General features: G+C 41.0%; 1 protein-coding gene across 3 annotated transcripts in view; it reads left to right on the top strand.

Moving 5' to 3' along the window:
* MYLK (myosin light chain kinase) overlaps positions 1-21,927 on the top strand; it is a 319,613-nt gene that overhangs the window by 176,344 nt on the left and 121,342 nt on the right. For all 3 annotated transcript variants that reach the window (XM_037837064.1, XM_037837074.1, XM_037837055.1), the window contains 2 exons: positions 752-959; positions 21,434-21,482. In XM_037837064.1, the coding sequence (XP_037692992.1) occupies positions 752-959; positions 21,434-21,482 (257 nt within the window). The remainder of the gene's footprint in view (positions 1-751; positions 960-21,433; positions 21,483-21,927) is intronic.

Below are 21,927 nucleotides of genomic sequence, written 5' to 3'. Positions count from 1 at the left end.
GTGAAATTAATTTTAATAATATATTTTATATAATCTTATGTATCAAAAATATTATTTTTGCAACATGTAATCAATATTTTAAATATTGAGATATTTTACATTCTTTTTTTCATACTAGGTCTTTGAAACTCAGTGTGTAATTTACACTTATAGCCCAACTCAGTTACAGCTAGCCACATATCTAGTGCTCAATCCCCACATTGGCTAGTGGCTACCATTTTGGACAGCACAGGTCTGGAACCTTGCTACTAAACATGAGCTCCAGGAACTTGCAGTGTCAACATCGTAAGAAATCTTGTCTGAACTGCAGAATCTCAGGCCTCACTTCCTATAGATCACAATCTACGTTTTAATGAGATCCCCAAGTGATTAGTTTACATGTCAGTTAGGACTGGTCTAGAACATGCTCAGTCCCCACCCCTTGAGATTCTGATTTAACTGGCACTAGTACTTTTTTAAAGCTCCCCTGGTGATTGTAGTATGCAACCAGGCCTGGAAGTCACTTGTATAGTAGGCCCTAGAGCAGGGATGCCTGACTCTGCCATTTTGTTCCTGAGAGACCTTGGGGAATTTACCAAACCTCTGTGCCTCCATCTCCTCATCTGTAAAATGGAGACAAAAGTAGTATCTGCTTCTGCGGTTGTTATAAGGATTAAATGAGTTAACACATACAGAGCACCTAGAACAATAAGTGACACATAGTAAGTACTTACTAAATATAAGCTCTCACTCTTTCTTCTTTCTCTTAAAGGTGCGAGGTTACCCGGAGCCCCAGGTGACTTGGCACAGAAATGGGCAACCCATCACCAGTGGGAGCCGCTTCCTGCTGGACTGCAGTGTCCGGGGGACTTTCAGCCTTGTCATTCATGCTGTCTGTGAGGAGGACAAAGGAAAGTATACCTGCGAAGCCACCAACAATAGTGGTGCCCGCCAGGTGACAGTGGAGTTAACAGTAGAAGGTGAGTACCAGGAGGCGAGAGTCCTGGTGGGAGATGAGCTGGCCAGTTCCCCAAGTCCTCCAGAACCTGCTTTCAGATCTTCTTTTGGGAGATGGAAGAACCTACAGGAAGAAGCACCCCCCATCCTTGAACCCAGGACCTTCCAATCTAATGGGAGAGATATGTTCCCTGCAAACAAGAAAGACTACCCAGGAGAAAATGTTTGTCCGCTCAAACATTCCTGTGGCTTCCCCTCATGCTTAGACTATCAGCAGTCTCCTTAGTGTGGCCTGACAAAGTCCTGCCTGACCTAGCGGTTGCCTGGCTATCCACACCTGTCTGGCTCCTGACAGACCCATCTCCTCGCCCTGCTCACCCCACCGCAGTCATGCTACCCTTCTTGTTCTTCTTGTTCTGCCTTGAGCAAGGCCCAGGGCCTTCACCCTGTCTAAGAAAAGGGTTCTTTCTCTGGCTCTTCCTCTGACCCAGCCTCCACTTCCTCCAGGTCTGTGCCCAAATGTCACCTCTTTAGAGAAGCCTTTTCTGGCCATGCTGTCCCCCATGGCTCTCCATCCTCTCACCTCTCTCTTAATTTTTTCTCCCTAGGACTCAGCACCATCTCACATTAGATTATCTCCTCCACCCCTACTCTCTCACCAAATGGAAGCCCTAGAAGGAGAGAGACTTTGTCTTAGTCACTGTTGAATTGCCATCATCTAGAACAATCCCTGGCATTTGGTATATACTGAAATATTTGGGAAATGAACAAGCAATATTCATAATCATCATCATCATCATTATAAAATAATGCAAGCCCATTATAATATTAAATTGGAAAACTCAGAAAAATATACAAGAAATAAACACACCCATGTGTTAACCCCAGTTAGTTACTTCATTGTTTTTTTTTACCTCCTCCTCTGTACTTAAAAGCTCTATTAGCTTTAAAACATTTGACCATAAGTGAAACTATTTCTTTTGCTACTAGTGTGTCCCCTGGCCTGCAGAAGCCTCCCCACTGGTGAGAACATTTCCAGTTCAGGCCATTGGCTGGGGCTTCAAGATCTTGATGTCTGAAAGGACATGGGGGATTGTTAGCCCCTCAGAAGTAGGCTAGGTTCTTTCAAACCCTTCCAGACCTTTCTTAGAGCTTGCAAAATGGGGATCAGACTCACTTTCTCCTCTCTTAGAAGACAGTCTTCCCAGCCTGGTTTTCCAGGAGATCACTGTATGGATAGAGGAGTGAGGTAGCCAGAGAAGGTTCCGGAAGGGGGTGAAATATTCCTGGGTCAATGGCCACTCCTTGCCCTGTTTACCCTGTTTCCCTAAATCCAGGGAAAGAACAGACAGGCTTTTTTCACAGGGCAGAGTGTGCATAGTTTGGATAATTTCCCCTGATTCTTTAACTGAGTGACTCACTCATTTTAATGACCTTCAAGTGCCTGTGGGCTGGGGCATCCAGAAGGAAAATGGCCGCTGGTCAGAGCCTGAGATGGACTCCATCTCTGCCATTCTGGTGCCATGCTTTCCCCTACATCATCCACTTTTCAGTGCCCAAACTTGTTGAGTCCCACAAATAAATATCACTCCATTGCCTGTTTTGATTTGCTGTTTGGAGCAGGCGAAGTGGAGCAAGCACTGAAGTATGAGTCAGGAGTCCAAGGTTCGGGTTCCAGCTTTTCCCAACCACATGTGTGACTTTAAACCCCTGGGCTTCTATTTCTGCAGAATAAAGGATTTGAAGTCGGTGGTCTCTACAGCCTGGGCTGGCCCTCGTTTTCTAAGATCCATGTCAAAGGAAGACTGGAGAGAGTTAGGGAGGGCAGGGGAGGTATGTAAAACCCAGATAATCTGAAAGCCTTTATCTCAGATCCCATTGTTCAGAAAGTTAGTTCTGATGTCTGCCAAGCAGAAAATATTTTAGTAGGTCATGGTACATGGGCAGGGGAAAGAAACAAGAGAGCTATAGAGGAATGAGACCTTTGGATTTAATTTGGGGAGACTAAGACCCAGACCCTTTAATATGTTTTATCCTTCCAAACTAGGAAATAAAGGATGGCCTGAAAGCTGCAGCCTGTTTAAATGTAGGACAGCCCTGTATACAATCAGCTTTTGCATCACAGACCAATTTCAGCTGCTCTGTGACTTGGCTCCACCCCATAGACCATAGACCTGGAAGGAACCGCTGTGCTCCCAGCCCTTCTATCATGGTTAAGGTATTGCGTGTGCCGGCCTAGCCCATACTTTTAGACAGAGGGAATCTAGCAGCCTTCTCCCCAGCTCTCTGTGCTATGCTTCTTCATTAGAAAGAGCAGAGGTCCTGGTATTAAGAGTGTAATAGATACGCAGAGCATTTTAACTGCCTAGTGGTCAAGTTTAGGAGGCAGTGTTGTACAATGGAAAGAAAGTCAAATGGTCTCAGATTGAATTTAGCTCTACTAATTTCTAATTATCGGGAAATTAACCTTTCTGAGCCTTGTTTCCATTTCTGTAAACTGGAGCTAATGGTGTCAAGATAAGGTAATACTGGCAAATAGTAGGCATCCAATAAACAGTAGCCTTGTAATTATTTGAACCTCAGAGCTACTCACAGAAGGAAAGGGGTAACAATAATCCTGTGTGGATTATATCATAATCAGGGCCAAGAAACATGCAGTATTCCCATGAGGACAAGCACCTTAACAACAGAATCATGCAGCTGTTCAGAGCAAAAGGGATCTTAGGCAGTGGGAAGCAACCCTGGTCTGAGCCCCTGGAAACACTGCTCTGAAGTCAGCTCTGACACCCACCTCCAGAGGGTTGGTCACTGAGGCTTGATACAGAGCAAGAAGAGAGATTGTACCTGCCCACAGGGAACTTTCTCTCTAATGGAGGAGCCACAGGCTCCAGTAGAGAGAGAATGCATGCCACATATGTTCGTATGTAATTTCAAATGTTCTAGTAGCCACACAATAAAACAGGTGAAATCAATTTTATTAAAATATTTTCTTTAACCCAATATGTCCAAAATGTTGTCATTTTAGCATATAATCAATATAAAAATTGTTAATGAGATATTTTACCTTCTTCAACATCTGGGTGTATTTTATATTTACTGCACATCTAAATTCGTGCTAGCCATATTTCAAGCGCTCAGTAACCACGTTTGCCTAATGGCTACGCTCTTGGCCAGTGCAGCTCTAGCAGCTCCCATTCGAATAGGGAAAAACAAGGCTTACCCAGAATAAAAAGAAGAGAAACCCACATGTGTGAACAAGGTAGTGAGAAGAACCAGACAATCATATCTACCTTAGGGGTGGGGTGGAGTGAGGGGTGATGCTCACACCAGACAGGGCGGTGTTAATTGGAGAAGGCCTTTTGTGTTTCAGGGGCCAGAGAGTAATGTAAGTTACTTCAAGAAATAGAGCATTAATTTTAAGAACATAAGCTCAGGAGCCCAGGGAAAGCCAAACTGGCAGGCCTTTCTATGGATTATACTCACAGGGTTGTTTAATGCAAATGTACATGCACATAAATTATCTGGGGGATCCTGGTAAAATGCAGAATCTGATGCAGTGGTGTGATGTGGGGTCTGCAGTTCTAACAAGCTCCCAGGTGATGATACCCATGCTGTTGGTCCACAGCCCACACTTTGAGGGGCAAGTAGGGATTAAATTAAACACATGATATATTTGGCATATTAAAGTGATTCTCAAACTTGACTGTGCATCAGAATCACCTGAGGGCTTGTGAAACCACAAATTGCTAGGCCTTCAGCCCCAGAATTTCTGATGTGGTAGTTCTGGAGTAGAGTCTCAGAATTTTCATTTCTAACAAGTTTCCCAGTGATGTTGATACTGCTGGTCAGGGAACCAGTACTTTGCAAAGCAGTGGCCTAGGAATTGTCCCTCAGTGCTCAATGAAAGTTAGTCTTGATTGTAATATACCTCTTCGTGAACTGACTATTGGGAATATCAGCTAAGTAATGCAGAGATGCTTTAAGAGTTAGCAATGTGTATGTGACATGGGCTGGAAAGGCAAACTGGTTGTGAGAAAGTAGCAACAAGCCAAGAAAAGATGTATACAGAGCCACGAGTTATGTGATCATAGCTAACTGGCATTCAGCCCACAGTCCATGTCACTGGTAAGACTTGGAGCCGTCCTTAAGAGGGCTGCCACCACTGGTCCAGTCTACATGGGACAGGGCAGGGGAATGAACATAAAACATGGCCACCAAATGGCTGCCCCTTTTTCAGGCCCATGGTCACAGATGTGTCAGGGTGACCATGTGTTCAGTTAATGCCTGTTATGCCAATATAACTATAAATAGAGACTCCTCTCGCTTTCAGAAGAGTCTGAGTTTGAATGATAAATTACACAGTTACCTAGCCATGATTGACATGTCTGGTGCCCTGGGCAGTGAGTAAAGCTTTAGAGGTGATACTGAAAAATAAAGGATTATTTTAGGGAAAGGATAGGAAGAACAACAGTTTCAGAGGAAGTGGGTGAGCTTTATTTTTATCTGAAAAATAAATCCCAAGCCATAAACCACTCAGCATAAGAAGACAAGGAACGATTTCTTAATAATAACAGCTCATTTGCTGTGAAATAGATTGGGTCAGGGGCTACCTCCCCTTGTGGAGTTTCCTTTGAAATAAATAACTAGGTGGGGCAAAAACCAGCTCCCCCCCCTTCTGGTTCTGGCCTTGGCCATCCACGTTCCTATTGGGCACAGATTCCTTCTCCTCCATCTCTGTTCCTGTGGGGTTCTTTCCCCAGCTTCCTCCCTTGTAGGCAATAGGTTCTGAGGCTGCCCACTTTTGTTTCTCTCTGTCAGAAAGCAAAGACGTGTCCCCTCTCCCTAGAATGCCTTCCCAACTGAGGAGCGCGTCCCTCCATCCACCGCTCCTTTCACTACTCCATTCCTGTTCTTTCAGGCTTTGTTTGAGGGTCTGGAGATAGAGCTGAGAATGATTCAGACGGGCCCCTGTCCTCATAGAGTTTACTTTTTTCTGGGAGAGAGAGACTATACCGTAAGTAACAAATATAACCTTTCTAGTAGAATTAAATGCTAGGAAGAGAAAATAAAGGAAACAGAGTGATTCCATATTAGTCAGTGTTCTCCGGAGAAACAGAACTGACAGGGTATATATATATAATGTTTAATATATATGTGAACATTAAGAGATTTGTTATAGGAATTGGCTTACCTACTATGGGAATTGGCAAGTCTGAATTCTGTAGTACAGGTCACAAGTTGGAAACTCAAGAAAGGTAATGTCAAATTCACCAGGAAAAGTAGAGATGGAAATTCTTTTTGACTGCTGAAATCCTCAGCTCTCCTTTAAGGCCTCCAACTGATAGGGTGAGGAGACTCCTCTTATAGCTGAAGGCAATCTCTTTTGCTGATTGTAGATGCAATCAGCCATAGATGCAATCAGATGACTAATGATTTAGGCCCATTTACTAGATACCTTCACATTAAGAATCAGGCCAGTGCTCACTTGACCAAACAACTGGACACCATAATGTAGCTAAGTTGACACATAGAATTAACCATCACAAACTCTGAAGAAAGCCACTCTGAGGATAAAGATTATGCAGAAATCTGAAGAACTTCCCAGAATTGCGAGAGAGAAATGAACAGCAAGCCATGCAAGCATCTGAGTGAAAACCATCCTAACAGGGGTAACAGCAAGTACCTTGGATTATTACCTATTGCTAAGTGAAATCTTACCCCACAACTTAGTGGCTTAAAACAAGAAAGATTTATTATGTTCATAATTCCTGTGGCTTAGGAATTTGGGAGCAGCATAACTGGGCAGTTAAGATATTGGCCAGTGCTGAAGTCATCGTGATTACTTGTTTGGGGCCGGGAGATTCACTTCCAAGGTGGCTCATTCAGGAGGCTGGCAAGTTGGTGCTGACTCTTGATGGGAAGCCTCAGTTTCTCTACATGTGGGCCTCTCCACAGGCTGTTTACGTGTCCTCACAACTTGGCAGCTGGCTTCCCCTAGAGCAGGCATTCCCAAAGGGGTGATGTCACCCTCAAGGGGGCAAAAAAATCTTAGTACAATGGTTTGTTGCCTCATTCAATGAAAGGGGAATTAGATTATACCTTTTGAAGGTGATTTGTGGACATATATATTTTTTCCTGTGCATGTGGTCTATTTGGAGGGGTTTCTAGAAAGCACTGGGCTGGGGAAGTGAGACAGGGAAAGGACAGAGCCAGTGAAGGAGATGTTACCAAGCAAGTTACCACTGTGGGCAGCTGAAGCTCAGTCTGGCTGGGGAACTCTGGGAGACAGCATGGAACATGCACCTTAGAGTTATCTCAACTGAGGGCAAGGGAGCTGGGCTGTTTTCCTACCGTTTCCCCATCTGTCATTAGTTGAGGGCTTCTCCCTGAGGCATTAACTCTCCACTGCTCTGCATGTGGTCTGAGGTTGCTTCTGGGACCAGAAATAAAACCCCCAAACAAAGAGTTTCAATTTCCTCGTTGACATATTTTGAGACAACCACAGGCCTGAGGTGGAAACGAGGAACAGCAAGAAAGCCGATGGGGCTGGAGAAGAGTGAGGGCAGGTGGTGGTGGAGATAAGTTGGGAGAGGTAGCAGGGGCAGGACCATGGAGGGCTTTTATTTTTAGACCCTGGCGATGGGAAGTCATTGGAGTACATCAAGGAGAAAAATCATGATTTGAGTTATGCAAATAACCTGATTGATGTGGAGAGGCTAGCCATTGGTCTCCAGTCCTTAAACATTTATTTCTGGAAAACTGTCTGAGAAACAGTTGTTTCCATGTAGAAAGCATTTCCCAGATCCAAACCAGAGGGATGAGTGTGCTGAGTCTTTTATTTATTTATTTATTTTTATTAATTTTGTTTGTTTTTTAATTAAGTTTTTTGCTGAGTCTTTTAAAGACATGTTGGCCTTTGATATGACAGAAAGTGGCTCACCTTTGTCCCTTGTCTCCACCTCACTTTTGTGGCTTTTGTTCCTTTGTGCCAGAAAGATCTGAATTTTCCTTTGCTGCTGCCTCCACTACACCCCTGGCCCAGTGAACTGCCAAGAGCCGTAGGTGTTTGCTTTGCCTTTTAGTTGCCCCTGTTCAAACCAGGCCTAGTCTTGAGCAGTCCTACCCAGCTCTCCTCTTCCAGATTGTCAGCCTCCTGCCCGTCTTCTCCCCAAGCGTACCATCCCACCCCCCAGCCTCCACCACTCCTCCCCACCTCTGCCCAGTGCTGTTGCTTCTGGTCTCTACACTGCCATGAAACCAGCAGTCAATCAACCAAAGCTCCCAGACCATGTGAGAGAGAGGGCCCAGGCGGCATGGGGCCCAGAACATGACAGCAGATGGGGGGGTGGTCCCATGTCAGTGGGATTATGGAGAAGAGCCGCCCTAGTGACTGTCCAGTCCGGCTTTATTGGTACCACCGATGCCAACACTCTGGGGTGATTTTGAATTTGTAGGGAATGTTGCTTTGCCATCTTTCCTCCCTTACCCTTTCTCCGGGACAGAGTTCTCTGATTCCTGTTAGCATCACGTTGGATCCGATTGATGACGTTATGCTTTCTAAGTCCCTGTCTATTTGTATTGGCTGAGTTTTAAATTATTCTGTTCCTCCAGAATGTCTGTCAGGATTTTCTTTTTGCGTTTTACTCCTCTAATTTCTTTTGTACTATCTTCCTTTATCTAACTTTCTTACCTTTCTTAAAGATCTATAATTATATTTCCCGTGTATGCTTTTTATAAACTCTTTTCAATCTGTAAAATTCCCTTACAATCCTTCTTTTTTTAGTGGCATATTCCTTATTTTTTTTTACCCAGAAGGAAACGTAAAATGAGCTGCGTTTTTGTCCTTTTCTGTCTTTTCAAAGTTAATGATATAAATGGGGTAGAGATGAAAGTTATTCTTTTTGCCCCACTAGTCCCTTTGGTGTGAAATAATTGTGTATCAAGGCTAAGCCTCACTTATTTGGCATACAGAAGAGTTAGATGACACATTACTTGGTCTCATTCTGTTCTTGAAAGATAACTTCAAAATCTCCTTTATCTTGACTCCCTTCTTTTTTATTTTCACATTCCACTTTGTCTTTGAGTCTTTTTTCCTCCAAAATACACAATACCCCTTGCGTCATGACCCATTTTTGATTCTTACCTTTGATGTTGCCTTCTCCTCCACCTCCTTCTTCCGTCTCCACCCCTGGCCCTTTGTGGAGTTGTGCTTTGCCCAGTTGTTCATAGTTCTAGCCTCTTCTCATTAATCAAGTTTGAATATGCTAACGTTGTGCAGGAGTTATATACAGAACAGTGACACTTAGTCATTGCCCTCAAGACACTGCCCTTCTCAACCTCATTATTCATTATTATTTTACAATTAAGATTCAATGTATGTTTGTTTTTATTAAGTTCTGACTTTTTATGGTACTATGTGGGAGACAATACTTTGTCAGATCCTTTCTGCAAGAACCTGAGTAGTCGGATAAGATGTAGAAACATTGAAAAGTAAGTTAAAGCACAACTCCAGTCATAAGGCACGGTGTGTTCAGAGGAAAATGTAACCTCTAGAGGCTAGAATACTCTGTGATATCTTCTTGGAGGAAGAGGGACTTGAGCTAGTCCAGGAGAAATGAGTATGATTTATACAGGCAGATGAGATTCAGATGATGGAGGTTTGAGAGAAGTGGAGAGAAGTAAGGCCGGGGGTGGGGTAAGCTCAGGGCCAGGGAGTAGAGGCAGAGGGTGGTGGGAAATAAAGCTGGAAGGACAGATTGGAAGAAGACTGTAGAAGGCCTGGAACATGAGGCCGGGCGGTTTTCAGAGTTACATCTGTTCCAGTGTATGAGTGGACTGAATTCTACTCATTAATCATTCTTTTCCATTTTCATACTTCATGTAGCTCTCATAATGAACTGCTCCCCTTAGCCACAGCTAAAGTTACATACACACTATGTGGGTACCTTTGCTTCAAGGATTTTTTTTTCCAGATTTTACTGAGATATATTCATTGATCATATATTCCATCCAAATTATACAATCAGTATCTCACGGTATCATCACTTATTTGTGCAATCATCCTCATCCTCACTTTTAGATTATTTTCATTATTCCCAAAAGAAAATTTGCAGATAGACACAAAAAAAGAAAACCCAAAATACCCCATATTCCTTATCTTCCCCTTATTATTGACCCCTAGTATTGGTGTGGTACACCAGTTACTGCTGATGAAAGAATTTTGGGGTATTACTGTTAGCTACGGTCCATAGCTTGCAATAGGTATTTTTCCCCCCACATACCACTCCATTATTAACTCTTTGTATCAGTATCGTACATTTGTACTGGTTCACACAAGTACTTATTTAAATTTGTAGTGTTAGTCGGTGACATACATGACTCTAACCAACCCTTTTCAACCTAAATCACCTACAATACAGCAGTATTCCTTATATTTCCACTAACGAGCTACCCTCACCTCATTTCTAAATATTTTAAGTTCAACCTCATTATATATTCTGAACAAATTATGCTACCACTCCCTCTTCTCTAACTTGTGTTTATTTCTAGGTAACCTATATTCTACATTTTCAGATTCTGAGTTTACATATTCTAGTTAGTTCACATTAGTGAAATCATTCAATTTCTGTCCTTTAGTGTCTGTCTTAATTCACTCAGCATTATGTCCTCAGGATTCATCCATGTTGTCACGTGCTTCAGGACTTCATTTCTTTTTATTTCTGCATAGTATTCCGTCATATGTATATGTACTACTCATCTGTTTATGGGCATTTGGATTGTTTTCATCTTTTGACAATTGTGAACAATGCTGCTGTGAACATCAGTGTGCAATTGTCTGTTCGTGTTCCTGCTTTCAGATCTTCTGGGTATATACTCAGTAGCAGAATTGCTAGGTCATATGGCAACTCAATATTTAGTTTTCTGAGGAATCGCCAAACTGTCTTCCACAGCGGCTATACCATTTTACACTCTAACCAGCAGTGAATAAGTGTTCCTGTTTCTCTACATCCTCTCCAATGCTTATAGTTTCCTGTTCATTTAATAGCAGTCATTCTTATAGGTGTGAGATGATATCTCACTGTGGTTTTGATTTGCACTTCCCTAATAGCTAATGAAGATGAACATTTTTTCATGTGCTTTTTGGCCATTTGTATTTCCTCTTTGGAGAAATGTTTATTCATATCTTTTGCCCATTTTATAATTGGGTTATTAATCCTTGTATTGTTGAGTTGTAGGATTTCTGTATATATATACTGGATATCAAACCCTTATCAGATATATGGTTGCCAAATATTCTCTCCCATTGAGTTGGCTGTCTTTTCACCTTTTAGATGAAGTCTTTTGATGCACAGAAGTCTTCAGTCTTGAGGATTTCCCATTTATCTATTTTTTTCTTTCATTGCTTGTGCTTTGGGTATAAGGTCTAGGAAGCTACCTCTTATCACTAAGTCTTGAAGATGTTTCCCTACATTTTCTTCTAGGAGTTTTATGGTCCTGTCTCTTATATTGAGGTCTTTGATCCACTTTGAGTAAATTTTCTGTATAGGGTGTGAGGTAGGGGTCCTCTTTCATTCCTTTGTATATGGATATCCAGTTCTCCCAGCACCATTTATTGATAAGACTATTCTGTCCCAGTTCAGTGGATTTGGGGCCTTGTCAAAAATCAAATGACTGTAGATCTGAGGATCTATTTCTGAATTCTCAATTTGATTCCATTGATAAATTTGTCTATCTTTGTGCCAGTACCATGCTGTTTTGACCACTGTGGTTTTATAATAAGCTTTAAAGTCAGGAAGTGTAAGTCCTCCCGCTTCATTCTTTTTTAGGGTATTTTTGGCTATTTGAGACCCCTTTCCCTTCCAAATAAATTTGATAACTAACTTTTCCAATTCTTCAAAGTAGGTTGTTGGAATTCTTATTGGTACTGCATTGAATCTGTAGATCAATTTAGGTAGAATTGACATCTAAATGACATTTAGCCTTCCTATCCATGAACACGGAATGTCTTTCCACCTATTTAGGTCTTCTTTGATTTCTTTAAGCAGTGTTTTGTAGTTTTCTGAGTACAGGTTCTTAACATCCTTGGTTAAGTTTATTCCTAGTTACTTGATTCTTTTAGTTGCTATTGTGATTGGAATTTTTTTAAATTGCTTCCTCTGTTAGCTCATTCCTAGTGTATAGAAACACTATCGATTTTTGTGCATTGTTCTTGTATCCTGCCTTTTTGCTGAATTTGTTTATTACCTCAAGTAGCTTTGTTGTGGATTTCACGGGAATTTCCCAAAATAGGATTATGTTGTCTGCAAATAGAGTTTTACTTCTTCCTTTCCAATTTGGATGCCTTTTATTCTTTTTCTTGCCTAATTGCTCTTGCTCAAACCTCAAGTTCAATGTTGAATAACAGTGGTGACAGGGGGCATCCTTGTCTTGTTCCTGGTCTCAGAGGGAAGGCTTTCGGTCTCTCCCCACTGAGTATGATGTTGGCTGTGGGTTTTTCATATATGTCCTTTATCATATTGAGGACATTTCCTTCAATTCCTACCTTTTGAAGTGTTTTTATCCAGAAAGTATGCTGAATCTTGTCAAATGCCTTTTCAGCATCAATCGAGATGGTCATGTGGTTTTTCAATCGAGGTGATCATGTGATTTTCATGGATCTTTTCAAATTTATGTTTATTTTTCTGAACACATGGGTTTATTACAGGTAATCCAATTATAGTTTTTTTGTGTGTTTTCACTAGTCTCTGATAAACCATAATTTTCGTGGTCCCCAACAAAAATGGGTCACTTATTAATGCAATGAATTTCTCCAGATCCATGTGTGTAATGGCCTTCCCATGTACTGTGCTTGCCCATTGAGTGGCTTTTGATCTGACATCTATACTGACCACAGCAGCCAGTTGACTGACACTACATCAGAACAGGACAGGGTGGAAAGGGTGTCTCAAACTGGGGACAAATTTTTCTTTATTTTCTTTCTGATAAATAAATGTAAATTAAGTCTTAAGTACTAAAGAGAATGCCTGCTACTTGGCTTAGTTTGTGGAATCACAGTGGAAAAGGTCTCTGGAGAAGGGAGCTAGGATGCCTGGCCCCAAAAGAAGACTCTAAAAGACGTAAGTTATTTTTTCTCTTCAGAGTATCTAAATTTCTCTTTAGAGTACTTATGTAAGACAACTGAGAGGTCACTGGCAGCAATTTATTGAACTACTCCCTCTTTCAAAACATAACTTTGTGTTGCTGCCTTATCTATGAATGACCAGAAAATACCTTATTTTCTAAGAGGTGTCTGTTTTATATCAACCCCCTGAGGAAGAATTGATTCTTCTTCAGTTTTCTGGAACCCCCAACAAAACACCTGAAATGTCTATCTGGCACCCTGGGATTACTTCCTTAGCCTCTGTAGAAGGACATGCTTGTTATTGAGTATTACAGCATAACAGTAATATACATGTGTACATGAGCACACCGGCAAGAGTGGACTGGAACAGTGAACTACAAAGTTCCTTGCATAGGTAAAGAATATAGAATGAACAGCTTGTGTAAGATGAGCCCCCAGTGTATAGAGTGATAGGCAGCCTGTAACAATGAGGCCCATTAACATTTATGGTTAGGACTTTGGTTGCCCCCCAAGAAGGCACAGCTTCCCACATCTCCTTGGGGAGGAGGGCAGCCAGTCAGTCTGAGGCATCCTCAACTACAGCCACATCCAGATTTACCATCCTCTAGGTAGTTCTCATTTGTCCACATCTGTCCATCCCCATGGCCATCCCAGTCCTGGCTGCCATTATCTCTTAACTGTTGCAACAGTTCCCAGCTGATCTCCCTATTTCCAGTCTTATCCCACTCTAAATTCTACATTGCTGTTTTTAAAAATCCAGATTGGATTTTATCACTCTTCAGCTTAAAATCCTCTGGTGATTTATTGTTGCCTTTAAATGAAAACTCACTATCCTCAGTAAGGCCCTACGTGCGTGAACTGGCCCTTCTTAAGTTCTCCATGCCCTTCTTTGCCTGCTGAGTTCCAGTCACACAGACCTTTCACTTCTTACAAGAAGCCAAGCTCTTTCTTACCTGGAGCCTTGGCCGTGCCACTTCTCAACCTGTAATGCTCCCACCGCTCTTCCCCTATAAATCCTGCTGGTCCTTTTGGTCTCAGCTTCTCTTCCTCTGAGAGGTCTCCCTCCCTATCCCTAGGTGGTCTAGGTTAGAAGTGTTCCCAGAGTACTCAGCTCTTCACAGTTCTTGGTACACTTGAACTTATTTGTGTTTAAATTATAGATTTTTTTTTTAGTGTTCCCCCTCCCCCACTAGACTGTAAGCTCTGTGAAGGCAAAGATGTGTCTCTTTTATCAGCTACTGAGTCCCCAGGGCTAACCCATGAGGGTGAGTAGTTTTGGCCCTTGGGAGGAGCTCAGAAAATATTTGTTGACTGCCTGACCAACCCATTCATGCCTTTCTTTGGGACCCCATCTTTATTAAGAAACTCATTCAGTCTCTACTGTATATAAGGAATTAGCCAGAGCTTCAGACTGGTATATAGAATTATATCTAGAATCAAGTTCTGGCCTTTAGAAAAAGGCAAAATGCTTTAAAGAAGAGAGAGGAAATATTTAGTTGTAGAATTTCTGCAAAACTGTTACTCATATTGAGCAATTTCAGTGACCTTTAGTTTCTACTTTTTTTCACTTTTCTTAAATATCGAATTTAATACTTAACCAGAAGCCATAATACAAGGAATTTCTCCGAAGTTTCCTTAAGCCAGTGGCTCTAAATGGAGTTAGTACCACCCTCTAGGGGCACTTAGGGTATTTGTTGGGGTCCTTTTGGTTTCCCTGTGGTTTGGGGGAGCTGCTGGCCTTTAATGGGCAGGGTCCAGAGGTGCTGGATGTCCTGCACTGCTCAAGACAGTAGTCACAATGAGAATTTTTCCACATGCCTTATAACTGCTGAATGTCCTGCCAGAATGGACCCAGCACAAGTATAAATTGGTGGCTCCTTAGTCTGAAGAAAAGTTTTCAAGAAGATGCAAGAAAAGCCCAATAATTTAAGAGATGACCATTAGGGAGAAGGAAGCTTAAAAGGAATGAAGTTATATGAGGCACATTTTTTTCCTACTGAATGAAACAGCATTTCTAGCTATATATGTAGTTGAAAATATAGTAACTATGCTATTGCCCTGAAAATATGGATCAGAGGAGACTTGAGACCCGTAACAGATTTAGAACCAAATATTATTAAATTAGCAGAGGTGCATGAAATGTAGGTGTCTCATTGAATTTTATTGCCATCTCCCATATCTTTTGAAACTTTGGAGTATGGGGATGAGAAATCTGAATTGTAAAAAAATTACCCATTGAGTTTATTTATTTTGGGGTTGCTGCGGTTTTTTCATTCTAACACACAGCTTGTCTATAGCCTCTTTTTTCTCCACTTCAGTGGTCTGAAACTTGTCTTGCTATGTTATTTTCTTTTAAGGTTATTTTCTTCTGTCTCTCATATATAATATATCTGCTCCTTTATTTATCCTAACACTAATTTTATTCTAGTGTCTACCCGTATGCTTTCATTTTCCTATACTACCTGTACAGTATAGGTTTTTTTTTGTTTGGTTGGTTTTTTGGTTGTTTGTTTTTTTAGTTTTTTTTAAATGCAATTTTATTGAGATATATTCACATACCAGATACTTATCCAAAGTGTACAACAGTGGTTCACAGTATCATCATATAGTTCTGCATTCATCACCACAATTTTTAAACAATCAATTTTTCATTACTCCAAAAAAAAATAAAAAAATAAAAATAAGAATAAAAGTTAAAAATCAACACCCAAATCATCCCATACCCATTATCCCCCCTATTGTTTATTAATTTTTTGTCTTTGTTTTCTTACTCATCTGTCCATATGCTGGATAAAGGGAGTGTCAGTCATACTCCCTTTCGCAGTTACACAGTCCCACCTTAAGAGCTTATAGTTATACAGTCGTCTTCAAGAATCAAGGCCACTGGATTACAGTTGAACAGTTTCAGGTATTTCCTTCTAGCTATTCCAATGCACTAAAAACTACAAAGGGATATCTGTATAATGCATAAGAATAACCTCCAGAATGACCTCTCAACTCTTTTTGAAATCTATCAGCCACTGAAACTTTATTTTGTTTCATTTCTCTTCCCCTTTTTGGTCAAGAAGTCTTTCTCAATCCCACATTGCCAGGACCAGGCTCATCCCCGGGAGTCATGTCCCATGTTGCCAGGGAGATTTACACCCTTGGGAGTCATGTCTCACATGGGGGGAGGGCAGTGAGTTTGCCTGCAGAGTTGGCTTAGAGAGAGAGGCAACATCTGAGCAACAAAAGAGATTCTCTGGGGGTGACTCAGGCAAAATTATAAATAGGCTTAGCCTCTCCTTTGTAGGAATACATTCATAAGGGCAAGCTTCAAGATTGAGAGCTCAGACTATTAAATTGTAGTCACCAATGCTTGCAAGAATATCAGGAATTCTCTGATGGGGAAGTTTAATATTTCTACATTTTTCCCCAGTCCCTCAAGGGGGCTTTGCAAATACAATTTTATTCTCTGACCAAATTACTCTGGGATGAATCAGGGCATCACACTAACATGTACAAACCAACAAGATCTCACCCTCTATTCAAGGTTCCATGTAGTTATGGTGTTTGAATAAACTGTCCATAAAATTTAAATTAGATAGTGTTGCTACAGAAGATATAAATTTTTCAACTTCTGGTCTCACACAGAAGTTGAAGTTTTAAAACAGTGTCAATATTATCCTTTACCCTTTAGTCTGATTTGCCTTAGTCCTAACCAGATAAGCTTCATTCGTATCTTTAATTGTAGTCTGATATTTTTTTCAGCATTTTTAGCAGCTGCTGTATGGAATAATAGTGACTTTCATAGCTGCAGAACTCTAGCTAGTTGTTTTTTTTTTGTTTTTTTTTGTTTTTTTTCCCATCAGTCCCACCTCCTCTCTGCTGAGAGTGACCTCAGGGTTCCTTTCCTGCTTGCTCCGGGTTTATCTGTCCTCATAGCTTGTATTTGGTAGCCCAGATTTGTTAATTAAAACTATGATTGGTTTCCTTCACTCTCAAAAAACAAAAAAAAAAAACTGTAATTGGAGCCTGGTTGAGCTACATTCCCTTTCCCCCAGCAGAGTTCGCTTCTTTTTCCCACAGGGGAGTGTTCCAGCTCAGACTGCCATGCCAGTCGGGGAGGGGTGCCAGCTCCGCAATTCGGGGGGCTTTCCTTACAGTTCTACGCTGTGGTCTCAGCTCTTTCACCCATTCCATGCTGGTATACAATGTGTGTCCAGTCATGGATGTCCCCCAAACTGTTTTTCCAGACGATTTACTAGTTGTTCCTGGTTGTTTACCAGCTGCTCTAGAGGACTAACCAAATTCCACAGCTCCCTGTGCCACCTCTCTCCTGCCGTGTGGTTTTTGATTGTTCACGTTCCAATCATTTATTATAAATCAATATCAGCATCTGACCACTTTGTTATGTCTCTAATGTTATTGGGCATTTACATATTGAAATAGTCGTACCTGAACATTTACATAGTGAAATAAATACTATAATTTGCTTTCCTTTTCTTTCTCCATTATATTATAGTGAGGGTTTTATATTTATTTTCTTTTTGAAATTGTATGTGTGGGTGATTAGCAGTGAATTTCAATTCAGGATGGCAAAGGGAGCATTACTAAGTATCTGTAATAAAAAGTGGGCATTTGTCCTGATGGAGCACAGTAACAGTTTTTTAAGCATTCCTTAAAATCTACTTTGAAATTGGCTACAAATACAGTTACCGCACCTCAGTTTGCCTGGATTATCCTTTTACTCCTTTTGTCCTGGCATAATTATGGATTGTGTCTCTTTCAAAGGCCCCTGTCTGGATGATAAATTACATTACTACACATCTCCAGAGCATTTCACCTCCTTATGACCTTGATCATATTATTCACTTTTTGAGCAGTATTCTCTGTCTCGATTCAGTCTTTCTATATCCTTTGAGGAAAAGTACTAGGTCTACTTTTATCCCCTCTACCATTGAACTTTTCACTCCTAAAACCTGCTGGCACTTTTTCACTTGTCCTTGAATAATCTGACATGACTGTTTAAAATGTGTTTGGTGTCTTGGTGTTTTCTTTTCCTTGCCAACTTGATCCTTTCTTCACCAATTCTCCTAACTTACTCTTCCATTTTTGGCATTCCTACCTTAATCCCCATTCTGTCTTTTTTTCCTACATAGCTGTTCTGTTTTGCCATATTTTCATACTTTCACAAAATTAGTTTTGCCTTATCTGACAGTTTGCAACTTCAATTTTTTTCCAAAAATAGATCCTGTTTGTTATTGTAGCCCAAATTCTTTTTATGTTTTGATGTAAACTCCCTGGTGTTAACTCCCATTAAAATAAGCATTCTTTAATCCCATTTTAGCTGACTGCTTTATGTGTTACCTTTGGTTCATACCATAAATGATCTTGCCCTGGCATTGAAATACCTCTAAACAGCATTCTTTTGCTGTTCTTTGGGGAAAAGCCATATTTTTCCTTTTATTTTCTTTATAAGGAATAAAGGAATTTCAGCCTTTGGATTAAGATGCTCAGCTCCCAACAGTTTTGAAGATCCTCAGTCGAATTTTTATCAGATCTTTACTCCAAGATGAAATAGTATGAGTGATACACTAGCACTGATAAGTGCAATGGATAGTACACAGATATTTTTAGGAGAGAGAGGGTTAGTGAAGGGGTATGCGGATAATGCTGTCATATAGAGTGTGATGATCGTTAAGAGGCCCATTCACCCATTCACCCATTTGGAAGCCAGAATCCCTTTTCTTTTTTCTTTTCTTTTCTTTTCTTTTCTTTTCTTCTCTTTTCTTTTCTCTTCTCTTCTTTCTCCCTTTCATTCTCTTTTTTTTAATGAGATCATGTTTTGTCTTAATCATTGTATAAGTAAATCTTTTGTATTTATAGATTTTAGAAAATACAGCTGAATAAAATTACTCAGAGTCCCACCACTCAAAGCAATCAGTATTAAACAGTTTTGATGTATTTCCTTCCAGTCTTTTCCTTATGTTTGTTTAGGTATTTTATTTTTACCTAATTTTGATCACAATGAGTAAATAATTTTGCATGCTTCTCTTTTTTTTTCTGTAATGTTCATTTATTTGATAAATACTTTAATACTTGGGTGCTGTTCTGGATACCTCTGATGAGTGAATAAGAAGACCTGATGGGGATATGAGTTTGGGGGTCGTCAGCATATAGATTGTATTTAAAGCTATGGGACAGCTAAGACCACCTGGAGGAGAGTAGATTGAGCTGAGTAGAGGGCCCAGGACTCAGCTGAGGGCACTCCAGCCTGCACAGATTGAGCAGAGGAGGAGGTTGCGATGGATTGCCTACCTGGTAGGAAGAAAAGCAGTAGCATCTATAGGAGAAAGTGTTTGGAGGGGCAGGAGGAGTGACCCCTTGTGTCAAATGCTACTGAGCATCTGAGTGAGGTGAGGACAGAGGATTAACCATAGGATTCCAGGATGGAGGTCAGAATAGAGTTCAGTGGAATGGTTAGGATCATATCCCAGTATTTCTGCATGCTTCATATATTCTTAAACATCATTTTATGGCAGCATAAGACATTTAATTGTACATTTTACCTAACCATTTATTATCTTCCTACTGTGTGAAAATATCCTTTTTTGTTTGTTTGTTTGTTTTTTATTACAAATAAGACCAAAGTGAACAGCTTTGTAAACTTTCTTTTCTGTTTTTAGCATTTCCTTTGCATGGAGTCATGGAAAGGGAGGTACTGGTCAAAGAACAGAGCATCTTGAGAGCCTCTGTTTCTTACTTGCTCAAATAATTTCCAAAAGGACTAAAGAGTTTACACTTTCTCCAGTGGTGTCTTAGAAGCCCCAGCATCTTGACCGTAGATGTCAGCTGGGTCCTTTCAGAACAGGTCTTTCCTTCTGTCAATTTAGCGATGCTTTTTTTTTTTAATTCAATTTTACTGAGATACATTCACATACCATACAATCATCCACGGTGTACAGTCCGTTGTTCACAGTACCATTATATAGTTGTGCGTTCATCACCACAATCAATTTTTGAACATTTTCATTACCACACACAAAAAAAGAATAGGAAATAAAGTTAAAAGGAACACCCAAAACATCCCATTTAACAGTGCTTTTAAACCTTGGACAGAAAATTGGATGACAAGAACTGAACCCTCATTATGGAATGAAAACATTCACAGTTTACTAAATAATTATGTTAAACAGAAATGCATGTACTATGATTGCCAGATAGAGCCATAATTTAAATGGGATGCTGCTGCTGTTTCCATTCCCTTTTCAGCAAGGTTCTGGTAAAACCTTAAACAGCCAGGATGGTGGAGGGAAATATCTCAGCTATGCTTCCCCCCCGCCCCCGTTCCTTGTTCCTATGCATTCGTATAGATGTGATCATTGTTGGAACTGAAGCAAGTTTGCCCTTTTTCCAGTAAGTACTGTGCAAATTCCTTCATAGCAGCTGCCTGCTAATATCAGGGAATGACTTCTACCCTTTTCCTTGCATGTCTTGGGTTGGGTTTTATAAACATTTCCAGCTTGTGGCAAAAAGAGAACAACTTCCAAGCTGATCACCGCCTCAAAAATGCCCTCTCCCCCTCCCCATTCCTCAAAAACCACTACTTCATAGTTATTTCCTGGTCACATTATGAATTGCGCCTTCCCAGCTGCAGCAGCTGGATAAAAGGAGCTGACCCCAGCTGCCTTGCTGGGTTTGTTGTTTAACTGCTTCCTGCCCAGTGGGCAGCACCTCACCCAGGACCAGTAGCACCCAGTGTGGCAGCACTGCTGATTCTGGGGGAGCTGCTGACACGACTGTAGCTCATCTCCAGTCTTCTGTCCTGCTCCATTTCAGCCTAGTGCTGTTTGCTCAGCCTGAATTGGAAGGATGGAGTGATGACTGTGTCAAACATGAATAGATATGGCAAGATGTGCATACACATTTCCCTCCCTCCCTTCAACTGGGTCACTTTCCAGAAACATCCTGAGTCACCACAGATAACCCCCAAAGTGGAAGGTCCAGCATGAATGGCTCTGACATATAACAGCTTTGCAGAGTGATTGAATGTTCTAGAACCAGGCAGACCTGGGTTCATTCTTCATTCCCCCACTATTACTCTGTGGTTTTGTGTGGGTGACTTAACTTCTCAGAATCTCATTTTTCTCATCTGCTTAAAAATAAAAGAATAATGTATTACCACCCTTGTCAAATTATTGCAATTAATTCATGTGGTAAATGTATGTAAAGTACCTAACATAGTGCCTGACCTCATATGTGCCCAGTTAGGGTTAATTTTAACATCATTATCCCACTTCATCCCTGTGTTTGAATCTTCCTGACTTTCAGTGTTCCCAGTTGATGGCTCAGACCTGACGCTTCAACCTCTTTCTGTTTGTTTCATACTTACAGGGGGCTCTGTGAAGAAGCATGGTCAGTCTGTTGTTTCCAAAACCTTGGGGTAAGTGTTGGGGTCTTCAAGCCAGGGTAAGGGCTGGAATGACTTTTCCTGCTGACTTGATCAGGATAGGTCCAGGGAGTGAGTCTTTTTGGCCAGCCTACGTATGATTACCTGGGGGTAGGAGCCTAGTGGGATGTAATGTCGTTTACACAGACCCTCCTGACCTCAGCAGCCTCTGTGGGTAGCTCCTTTGACTGGCCCAGCTGCTACACGCTGAAGAAGTGGAAGCTATGGTCATGGTCAGCAAGGAATTCTAACAATCAAAGCAATAGTCAGACTTAGAAGAGACAGTCAGTATATGACACTTCTTATGGAATACTAAACCTGTATTAGGGTAAGAAGCAGTAGATGCTTAACACAGTGAAAGTTTATTTCTTTCCCATATAAGGCTAAATTCATATATTCTTAAACAGCAGAGAACCTTCCACGATATCTTTCAGTGACA

Source organism: Choloepus didactylus, chromosome 1 (assembly GCF_015220235.1).
Source record: "Choloepus didactylus isolate mChoDid1 chromosome 1, mChoDid1.pri, whole genome shotgun sequence".
Taxonomy (NCBI): Eukaryota; Metazoa; Chordata; class Mammalia; order Pilosa; family Megalonychidae; genus Choloepus; species Choloepus didactylus.
Note: the sequence above shows the minus strand (reverse complement) of the source record. Positions and strands in the feature narration are given on the sequence as shown.